At 38.3% G+C, this 12,194-nt stretch overlaps 1 protein-coding gene across 1 annotated transcript; it reads left to right on the top strand.

The window, feature by feature from the left end:
• Positions 1-8,991: 8,991 nt before the first annotated feature.
• On the top strand, positions 8,992-9,927 carry LOC105067860 (olfactory receptor 2L13). Its single transcript, XM_010953534.1, has one exon. It carries the CDS (start codon positions 8,992-8,994, stop codon positions 9,925-9,927), a length of 936 nt encoding a protein of 311 aa, XP_010951836.1.
• The last annotated feature ends 2,267 nt before the right edge of the window (positions 9,928-12,194 follow it).

The raw sequence follows: 12,194 nt of genomic DNA, 5'->3' as shown, positions 1-12,194 counted from the left end.
CTGTGAACACTGGGTGCAGGTGTCTTTTTGAATTAAGGTTGCCTCTGGGTATAAGGTTCCCTCTGGGTATACACCCAGGACTGGGATTGCTGGATCATATGGTAAGTCTATTTTTAGTCTTTTGAGAAATCTTCATACTGAAAAATGGGGCTTTGTGTTTTCTGCTGCCCAGGTGCTTATTCAATGAAAACCACGGGAGGCCTTAAAACCTAAAGACATAGTACTCCCACATCCAGGGCCCCACAACCTGAGCGGCCTCTTTTCACCTTAATGCCCAAGGTTTTTCTCTTCCACATTTCACAGAAGCCCTGTTTGCTTTCAGAACATCCAGTCTGATGCAGCCCTTTTCCTGTGGTAAATCCTGGGCCTGAGTGCTTACAGGCCTATCACACGGACACAGTCTGAAAACTGGGGGTTGGGGGGGGGTCCCGGTATGTTCCCAATGTCCTCCTTAAAGAGGCAAATTCTCACTGATGGGGCCTTTACAAATGAAGGGCCAACTCAGAATATCCGCTTTAAACCAGATGCCTCTGGCCAGAAAGATCAAATGTGTGTTTGGTCCCCGAGGGATTCTCCAACAGAGATGGCTTCAGAGGGGTCCCCAACCTCCTGTGCTCGGCTAAGAGGGGTCCAGGGAAGAGCCTTGTGGCTCTGTGGCACCGTGGACATGCCAAGTGTCACAGCCCTTCCCGGGACCGCAGCTTCCACCCTTTCCTTCCACCCAGATGGACCTGTTACCACAGTCAACCGCGAGGTAAATAAGACCAACCTTCCGCGTTGCACCGGGCAGCTCCATCTCCCTTCCCTTCCACTGGTCCTGCTCCAACTGAAGTCAAGAATTCGGCCTCAGAGGCCGTAAGAATTCCTATACTCCCTTCTCCTCCGGACCTCCGTGAATAATCCCAAATACTGAATCATTGAAAAATAATCTATAGCTGCCTTTCAAAGGCAGTATATAATTTTTACAGTTCGGTCTTCTTCTCAGTTACAATCCCACCCACCCACCCCGCCAAACTTGATAAAAAATGTTAAGGATCTTTTGGAATTATGTGAACATTTTACACTTACTGCATAACTTTTAAATACTTCAGAAACTTTAAGACATTTTAAACATTATACCAATCATATAATACAAGTACTATTATGATTCTGATTCTCATTTGATAGCTGTGGAAACTGGGGCATGAATACAGCTAGTACTAATTCTGAAGTACTTATTACCCTTACTAACTGGTAGAGCCTGGATTCATTCTCGCTGAGGCCAAGTTTGTGCTCTGCTGTGACTCACTTTGTCATGCTGACATTTAGTGGGAGTTTTTAGACAAACTTTTTTTTTTTAATAGTAAGAACACAAACAGTGACTCTCAAAAATTCTTTGCTAAATGATGCTTGAGAAAACATCACCTCCAGCATCTTTGGGCATTATGTCTATATTTTGGTTAGGACTTAATACATCATATCATCCAATTGAGGGTGCTAAATTTAATGGCCTCTTGTTTTAAAAACTATTAAAAATAATTTAGTTGTGAAAAGACAGAATGGAAACAGACTATACTTTTGATCGACACTTCATTGGAAATGTAGCTTTAATCAAAAATATTGTTAAACAATTGATCTGATATAAAAATAAAAAGATAAATTACCTTAGATACCACATGATATGTGTTTACCTCGGGTGTAAGAATTGCAGAGTGATGCTGGCTATCTTTGATAAGGTCAAAAAATTTAAAAATAACCATTATAAAACAGGAGTAGATTACTGACTGTTTGACATTGTACATATGGTGATTCTGGCTACAAGCCCAGAACTAAACACAATGACATTGCCAGCATCGCATGACAACCTTGAAGTTAATAAATATTTATATATATTTTATAAATTCATATAAATATATTGATGTATAAGTTAATATATCCCTATTAATATACATCAAGATAAACCTTTTATAATGACATAAACCTATATGAAAATTTAGATTCAAAATTTTATAAATAAAATATTAAGGGAATATTTTTCTTCAAGATTTTAGTACACATTAAAATATCTGGGCACAAGCAGTCCCTGGATGATTGAAGTGTAATGTACAGGTCCATATCAGTCAGAATTCTCCATCAATAAAATAGGATATGGATATGCATTCATTTATTGTAAGAAATTGGCTTATATAATAATGGAGGCTGAAAAGACCCAAGATGTGCAGGTGGCAACCTGGAGACTCAAGAGAGCCGTTGATGTAGTCCCAGTCTAAGAGCTGGTGGCCTCAGGGACCAGACAGAGCTGATACTTCAGCTTGAGTTGAAGACAGTAAAATCTGATGTGTCAGCTTGAAAGCAGTCAGGCAGAAATAAACTCTGTTTTATTCAGCTTATTAGTTCTACGTGGGCCTTCAACTGACTGGATGGGGGCCACCCACATTAGGGAAGGCTATAGGCTTTTCTCAGTCTATGAATTGGAATACTAATCTCACCCAACAGCACTCTTAGAGATGCACCCAGAATGATGTTTGATCAAATATCTGGGCACTCCCCAGCCCAGTCCAATTGACACATAAAATTAACCATCACCAGGCTCAAGAACAAATCTTATTTATACCTTTCTGTAAGTCTCACTGGTCAGCTTTTAGTGACCTCTTGGAAGAATTCTTACCTCTACTATATGATCATGGCATTTGAAAACAAAGAATGATCATCTTTGACATAATGTTTTGCCATTATTTTTTTATTGAAGGCTTGAGATTAAGAATGACTAAGTTGACGTCTACAGCTCAAGAAACAATCATGGATTTGAATAATACTGATGAAGCATTAGTTGAAATCCATTAAGGAATCACCACATTTTTGTTTAATGATGAATTAACTCAGAACATCCAGCATTTACAAAGTACTTTGAATATGTCCATACACCTTCAAGCTGGCAAGGAGAGCTCCGTAATAGAAGACTCAGTTCCAGTTGTGTCATGTAAGGTAAATGTGTTCCCACTGTTGTCCTCAGAGCATGCCTCCCTCTGATTTAGTAGCGCACAGACCATCTTTAAACTACAGCTTCTGTGAAGGATGATCCTATTACATACACCCCCATTCACTGCAAAGAGTGTTTGGAGAGGAACAGACAATGGTGTTGAGAACAGAGTGGTGCATCCTTTCATTTATTCATTTAGTCATTCAGGCAGTGGATTTTTCTTTTCATTTTCTTTTTTTTTTTTTTAATTTCCTATAAGGTTGTAGACTCTAAGTATAAATTCAGACTTATAGATCAATGGAACAGAATAGAAAGCCCAGAAATAAATCCACAAACTTTTGGTCAATTAATGTTTGACAAAGGAGGCAAGAACATTCAATGGGTTAAAGACAGTCTCTTCAGCAAGTAGTGTTGGATAAACTGGACAGCTGCATGTAAATCAATGAAGTTAGAACACTCCCTCACACCATACACAAAAATAAACTCAAAATGGCTTAAAGACTTAAACATAAGACAAGACACTATAAATCTCTTAGAAGAAAACATAAGCAAAACATTATCTGACATAAATCTCAGCACTGTTCTCCTAGGGCAGTCTACCCAGGCAGTAGAAAATAAAAGCAAAAATAAACAAATGGGACCTAATTAAACTTACAGGCATTTGCACAGCAAAGGAAATCATATGCAAAACAAAAAGACAACCTACAGAATGGGAGAAAATACTTGCAAAAGATGAGACTGACAAGGGCTTAATTTCCAGAATATATAAACAGCTCATACAACTTAATAACAAAAAAAAAAAAAAAAACCTAATCCAAAAATGGGCAGAAGACCTAAACAAGCAATTCTCCAATGAAGACATACAAATGGCCAGTAGACACATGTGAAAAAAAATGCTCATCATCGCTAATTATGAGGGAAATGCAAATCAAAACTACAATGAAGTATCACCTCACACCAGTCAGAATGGCCATCATTCAAAAGTCCACAAATGATAAATGCTGGAGAGGGGGTGAAGAAAAGGGAAGCCTCTTACACTCTTAGTGAGAATGTAGTTTGATGCAGCAATTGTGGAAAACAGTGTGGAGATTCTTCAAAAGACTAAAAATCGACTTACCATATGATCCAGCAATCCCACTCCTGGGCATATATCCAGAAGGAACCTTAATTCAAAGAGATACATGCACCCCAATGTTCATAGCAGCACTACATACAATAGCCAAGACATGGAAAAATCTAAATGTCCATTGACAGATGACTCGATAATGAAGTTGTGGTACATTTATACAATGGAATACTACTCAGCCATAAAAAAGAATAAAATAATGCCATTTGCAGCAACATGGATAGACCTGGAGATTGTCATTCTAAGGGAAATAAGCCAGAAAGAAAGAGAAAAATACCATATGATATCACTTATATGTGGAATCTAAAAAAAAGACAAATGAACTTATTTGCAAAACAGAAACAGACTCTCCGATACAGAGAACAAACTTGCGATTACCCAGGTGGAGAGGGGATAAATTGAGAGTTAGAGATTTGCAGATACTAACTAATTTATATGAAATAGATAAACAAGTTTATACTGTATAGCACAGGGAACTATATTCAATACCTTGCAGTAACTTATGGTGGAAAAGAATATGAAAATGAATATACGTATGTTCATGTATGACTGAAGCATCGTGCTGTACACCAGAAATTGACATAGCATTGTAAACTGACTATACTTCAATTAAAAAAAATACATAAAAAGGAAACATTATCAATAAATTAATTATAACAAAATAAATCTATGTGTCAATAACATCCCCTTTCCAAATGTAAAGCAGCGAAACTAATTTTTCTAGTTTTGTGGTTTATCATATTTGCATTTAAATATGTGTATATATATATGTATGTGTATATGTATGTGTGTGTATATATATATATATATATATAAACAACATTGTCATATATATATATACACACACACATATATATATATGACAATGTTGTTTATAAAGCAAAGTCTTGTTAAATAATATTCCAGCATCCTTTCCTAGGAGAAGTAACCTCATTTTAATACATCTGTGGATTATAAATCTGTTGATTGAATGGAATAATAAATCCTAAAATCTACTGAGGCTTTCCTCTCAGTAGGTGACAGGTACTATGTAAACCTCTGGTGTATATTATTCCCTTTAATTCTTAGAATATCCTTTAGAACACCTTTAAGAACTTGGCCACACACTAGATTTTTAAGCAATTTGCCAGTCACCTTTCTAATCAGTGGTGGACCTGGCAGCCTAGAGTCTTCTTCTTGAGTCAATGCCGACTGCATGGCACTGCTGCTAAGGGTCACCTTGCCACTTCAGTAGAAGAGCTGACTCGATTAACATTTTTATGGATCAGTTGCCTTACCCATATACAATTGGGAAAAGGTATTTTGACATTGTAAACTTTAATTTAGTCATAATCACCAATAAGTTCTTTCTTCATCTCTTAGTCCTTAGGTCAATAACTTACATCATTTCAACAGGCATGATGTGACATCTCAGCCATTGAGTCATGGTTTGGAATAATCAAGCTCTCTTTGGTCTAATTCTGGACATCAGCAGAATGCAACATCATTGACTACGTTGATTACTTTGCTCTATCTAAGTGCAGAACTGCATGGATCTCCAAATAATAAAGTCAACTAAACTGGCCAAGGTTTTGGCCACAGCGGACTTGGACATTGGGGATCAATTACAGGAGAAAGAGGAATGTCTAAGGCTTGATGATGTAATAATCTGCATGTAAAATATATAAACTCATCCTGTCTTCCAACAGTAGAACCTGAGGAAATTAGGTGTGAAATGTCTTAGTCACTGGGACAAGATAATAGGAAAAGGAAAATGTTTCAACTCATCGATGTATATGTGAATGGAAAAATACTTCACTGACAGGTTTAAGTTGTGTTCTAATTCTGGCAACTCCTGGACGAAAGGACCCTATGTGTGGCCATAGGATTTATGCTAAAGAAAACGATGAGCAGTTAAGAGTTTGCCATTTTCTTTTGAGTAAAATGAGGAATAGACATTAAAATGTGCCCTCAGGAATTTCCTTCTCATGAATTTTAGCAGCTAAAGAAGAGATCCTCATGTCGGAAAGCGAGTTTTGATTTGATGCAGAGTCTGTTGCTCAGTGACACGGTCTTATACCACAGCTTCAGAAACAATGTCAGCAAAGTTTGGTTCTTAAATATTTCAAATAATTCAATGTATTGTTAGCAGGAAATCGTGCCATTATAAAGCTACTTCTGCTCTCAAAATACGCAAGAACTTCAGACAAGGTGAGTCATAATAATCTGAATTGAGTTGATTTGGGTTACCTTTACCCCAGGAGTAATTTTGGAGATGGGGTTTTCCTACCTTAGGAAAATATTTCCTTCTACACAGAGAATAGGCAGTTCTATAAAGAATTGGAAAAGTGAAAATTGAACATAAAATGTAAAAAGAAGTAATATGGACCTGGTAGAATTCTATGATGTGTGGCTCTGGAATGATGTGTGGCTCGAATGATGTGTGTCTGTGTGTGTGACCTTAATTAAGACCCTTTATCTCTCTCTACCTGAGATCTCTCAGTGGTTAAGAAATTGAATGAACAAAGAAGACTGACACCTGTTGAGAACCTACTATGTGTTGAACACACAGAGCTAGTTTAAGTCTATCTTCAGAGCTGTCTTGAAAGTTGTTGGGATTGAGTTAGCGGAGGCTCAAAACACTTTGGAATGTTTGTCTATAAGACTTTTTAAAGAGTGCTTGACGGTCAACTTTTGCAAAATAAATTTAGGGCCGGGAGATTGACACATTTACATATAATAGGTCCTCTAAGTTGAGCTTTTATTTTTCCTTTTAACTCTATAAATGTCAGCATATGCTTCTTAAGGTGATCAAGAGAGGCACTCATTGCCCACTCAATTGTAGTCACAAGAACAATATTCTCCAAATTATAATATAACCAGAAGGTGTTGTTTCATGTAATTCTGGTGCAATAAATAAGGTCCCATACCCCATAAAGAAATCTGTTGGTTATCAATAAAAATGGATCCTGAGTTCTGGCTCCATGTCCTAAAAGCTTCAAATCCCAGATTCATGGGCTCCTGAATGTAACTAACTATTGATTTCCAGTGCCTCACATGATACCAGTTTTCAACTTAGAAAGCAAAATAGGTGTAACTATCATCAAAAAAAAAAACTTTATGGTACTCTGAGCTCTAATTCATGCAGCAGAGAATCAAAATGCTTGTGAGTCTCTCTACAAAATAACTGGTCTTCATACATTATAAGCATTATATATCATTTATATATATGCATATATGGATATCACCATTATGGAACATCAGGTAGCAACTCTGAGTTTGTTGGTTTATTGCCTGTATCACTTACTAAACTTTACCTATATGATTATAGAATCTCGTCTGCTTTAATTACCAAAGCACCTCAGTCCCTAGCAGAACTGTCATAAAACAGACACTAAGTGGATTTTATTTGAAGGAATGAATGTACTTTAATGATGACGACTATGCTTTATCTGTTAGGTTATTAATTTTGATTTCTAGAAAGTTATAAAAAGCAGAAGACGTCTAGGATCCCATCTAGCATCTTTGTGCACCTCTTATGTGCCTACACACTTCTTATTCTTAGCATCTGTGAACTAAACAACTGTCAAAAAGTATTCCCATTTCTCTACTGTATTTTTTTTCACAATTTCATTCATGCTTACCAAAGTTACATAAAGTAACAATTGATTTTGAATTAGCAAATGGAAATCATTGCAACAAACCATAAATGTTTGTTCTTTACTATTGAAAAATTAGTTGCCCAATCAAAATTACCTAAATCTTTGATATAACATGGCATTAGGAGTCTCCCTCAGACAGAAGAACATAAACAAAGCAGGTGTTTTCTGACATCAAAGCTGACCTAAGGGAGAAATCGAACATATACCGAGAAAATGTAAGAAATACCACAATCACAATTTATACATGTTTGGGAGACTGAGTGAAGGAAAGAGCCAGTTGCCAGAATCGATGTGATACAGAGAGAAAAAGAGAAGTTATACAATGTTGAGTCGCAAGTAAAAATTCTCAAGGAAAGTATAGGACAGAAGAGCTAGAAAAATTCTCCAAAATTAAATTTTATTCATTTTTTATTGTAAATAATTAATATAAGGTATTAATGTCACTGTTTTGTTTAAACAATTAAGTCTGAAGGGAGTAATTACAATATGTAAGCTACAAATCAAACTCATACCTGATGTCCAGGGGAATAGTTTTTCAATTTCTGAGACTCTGCTACCACCTACTGTGCAGAAACTAAACTACAGAAAAAGAGTAAATGTCCTTTCTAATCTCAGTATGCTTTGACGTAGTATAAGATGTGGAATTAAGCCAGGTCTTTTGCAAAAGGCTAATAATTACAGTTTCTGTTGAACAAGGCAGTGTATAATGAGCAAGGCATTTACCAAATAGGAAACTTGGAATATTAAAATAGCTAGATATCTGAAGCAGCCGAACAGGCTCAAAAATTAAATATCTAAAACAGGGCGAAGTAACAGAAGAATCAGAATTTAAGCATGTAGAAAGTCGTACGTGAGTCACGTGAGCCAATTACTGCCGTGAATATGTTGTGTGCAATTGACAGACACTGGAAAATGCAGGGATTCCTGTGACCTGTTTGTGAATTTTGAGTAGTGAGCCTGGCCAGGGGTTAAACCGAGATGAATGCTTTAGTTATCTTGTTTATCTCTGCTGGCTATGACACTAGACTTTAAACTTAAAGATCACTTGATCAGCTATTTTTCAGAGAAAACTGGAAGTGGAACGTTCAATTCAGATATTGAAACTGCTTCAACAAAAGCCGTAGTATTGAAGGAAGGAATTCATTCTCAGCAAACATGAATGAAGCCAAAGCTCCCTTTTATGCTCCCGTTTTGTTTCATTTCACATTCTGTGCTTTGTTTTTGTCTTCATTTGTCTTTCGAGAAAGTTAAAGCTGTAAGTTTCCATGGAGAAATGGAATCAAACTTCAAATGATTTCATTTTGTTGGGGTTGTTTCCGCCAAATCGAACTGGCCTGCTTCTCTTGTTTCTGATCGTGCTCATATTCTTTCTCGCTTCAGTGGGTAACTTGGCCATGATTTACCTCATACGCTTGGACGCCCGGCTCCACACGCCTATGTACTTCCTCCTCAGCCAGCTGTCTCTCATGGACCTGAAGTATCTCTCCACTACCGCCCCCAAGATGGTGTTCAACTTCCTCTCCGGCCAGAAAGGCATCTCCTTCCTAGGATGCGGGGTGCAGTCCTTCTTCTTTCTGATCATGGCATGTTCTGAAGGCTTGCTCCTGGCTTCCATGGCCTATGATCGTTACGTGGCCATCTGCCACCCCCTCCACTACTGCATCCGCATGAGTAAAAGGATGTGCGTGAAGATGATCGTGGGATCTTGGATCTTGGGGTCCATCAACTCCCTGGCACACACAGCCTACGCCCTCCATATTCCTTACTGCAGGTCCAGGGCTATTAATCACTTCTTCTGTGATGTCCCAGCCATGTTGCCTCTGGCCTGTATGGACACCTGGGTCTATGAGTACATGGTTTTTGTGAGCACCAGCCTTTTTCTCCTCTTGCCTTTCCTTGGCATCACTGCTTCCTACAGCCGCGTTCTTTTTGCTGTCTACCATATGCAATCCAGAGATGGAAGAAAAAAGGCCTTCACCACCCGTTCAACACATTTAACCATAGTGACCTTCTACTACGCACCTTTTGTCTACACCTATCTTCGGCCCAGGAACCTCCGCTCGCCAGCAGAAGATAAAATTCTGGCAGTCTTCTACACCATCCTCACGCCCATGCTCAACCCCATTATCTACAGCCTGGGGAATAAGGAAGTCCTGGGCGCCATGGCAAGAGTTTTTGGGATATTCTCGTCCATGAAGTAGTAATTATGGCGGCCCTCACTCTGCTTCATTTCCTCTTTCCCTGTTGGTTAGAAGACCCTAGAGGAGTACTACCTGGTAGAAATATAATGTGAGCCACGAATGTAATTTAAAATTTTCTAGTAGCCACATTTAAAAAATGAAATTAATCTGAATAATGTATCTGTTTAATCCCAATGTTATAATCAATATTGCTATTAACAACACTGATATTAATGATACATTATATTATGCAACATATTATATTACATATATGTTTGTGCATATGTTACTATTAATGTAATAATACATTCATATTGACATTACCATTTCTCCACGTAATAGATGCGAGATCATTAAGCAATGTTTTATTTTGTTTTCATTGTAAGTCTGTGTGTTTATACTTAGAACCCACCGCAATTTTGACTGTACACATTTCAAGTGCCCATTAGCCCATTACTCTGTTGGACAACACAGCCTTAGAGCATTCAGTGAAATGCTCTGAAATGTTTTAAATGAGGTATATAAAGATATTGTAGTGTATAAAATATGGATAGTGGGCTGAGAAGTAACAAGCCAGCAAAACAAGCAGGCTAACGTGTTTCTGAGTTTGTTTACCTGTTTGTTTACCTTTTATGAAAATATTCTGAGCAGGCTTATTTGGCTCAGAATTTGTCTGATTTCAATAAAAATACAGAGATTACGTGACCTGTGTAGGATGATGAGGATAATCAAAAATTATTCTATATTCAGATTTGGAAAATCACATATTTAAATGAACTTAAAGAAGGTTTTTGTACTTGACACAGTTATTTACTGAAAGGCAGGGAAACAAAATGATTGGGTGGCTAGAGTATAAAACATATAAAATGAAAACAGAGCCTTCAGGTTTCAGCTACAACGTGTAAAATGTAAATGTGGTAGTTGGTCCACAAGTAACAAACTGCTAACAAGCACCCCCGGTATTTGCATGCCATGGAGCCCCATGCGTCTGTGACAGACACTGGACTATGTGTCGTTAGTGGGGTCCACAGACATCCAGCAGATTCCTGCTCCGAGGCCCCGCAAGTGTCCAGCTGCTGCCCTTCAAAGATAATACAGAACATTCCTTTCCCAGCGCACACTTCCCTTAGCAGAACTAACTACACTAGACAGTGAACACTGTACAATGTCCAGAAGTCTGACCACCAGGACTGGTCACAGCCCCCTGCCAGAGTCGAATGTCGCCTCCCCCTTCACAGCACCCTCCCTTCCCTGTCACCTCAACATCAACCAATCAGAAGCTTGTGCACAGTTCGATCACACACCCCGCAACTGCCTTGTGTCCAATGTCACACCAGCACAGGCAGTAAAAGGTCACCCTCTCTTATAAAAGACCTCAAATATCAACTCTTGTAGCACAGAAGCCACTTGTCCGTGGCCCTCTGTTGTCTATGGGCACAGTTACATGTTCCAGGAAATTGTGAACGTGCTACGTGCCACAGCTGAGGGAGGATGTAACCAGATAATTCCTCTACGCAAAGCTAAGTGTTCATGACCTAGGGTATCCTTTTACCTTTCAACTGAGCAATGGGCCGTGAGCCAGATTCCTCAGCTGTGACACATCTCATTCATGTGCTCTGCTGGAGCCAGATTTTCTTCTTGAATTCAAAACAAAACAAAGGATAAAAGATATGTTTTGCTACCCTGATTACGACAGTTAGGACTAGTTTGTGGCTCATTCGGATGCTGAAGATTCCTGCCTTTCCCCACCATTCTTTGCCTGCCTCCAGGCCACTTGTCACCCCAAAGTGTGTGATTTCTTATCAGTCCAGAGGTTCCTGCTTTTCTGTCTGCCCTAAGGACCCCTACTGTTCGCAAGATGTATAATCATACATCCTGCCATTTGGCCCATGCCCATCTGTTTTTGTCTAATTCCTGTCCATGTCCCCCTTTCTCTGCTCATATCTAGCTATAAGCCTGCTCTAACATTAGCAGAGTTAAAATTACAAGTTGCATTTTCAATGAGCTGCACATAGTCAATGTCCTCGGTATGACAGTAAGTGCCTTCTCTTCGCCAGAGCTTAATGCTTTCTCCTGAAAATGACATGTCCTTTCTTCAACTTAATTTCAAAAAAGTTATTTAATCAATATTTAACATCTAATCTCCAGTTGCAATCTTCATGCATTAAGTTTTAACACCAGGGAATTATCTTTGAAGCATTCTGATTGGCACTTCTAACTTTACCAGACAGCTGAAAATTGTGAAATGCATAATGTATTTTAAAAGTAAATCAGCCACTACTTATTAT

The sequence above is a fragment of the Camelus bactrianus genome, chromosome 3, assembly GCF_048773025.1.
Source record: "Camelus bactrianus isolate YW-2024 breed Bactrian camel chromosome 3, ASM4877302v1, whole genome shotgun sequence".
Classification (NCBI taxonomy): Eukaryota; Metazoa; Chordata; class Mammalia; order Artiodactyla; family Camelidae; genus Camelus; species Camelus bactrianus.
This window is presented reverse-complemented; position numbering and strand designations above follow the sequence as displayed.

Coding starts and splice junctions, on each gene's coding strand:
- LOC105067860 (XM_010953534.1), top strand. CDS start 8,992: ATGGAGAAATGGAATCAAACTTCAAATGATTTCATTTTGTTGGGGTTG.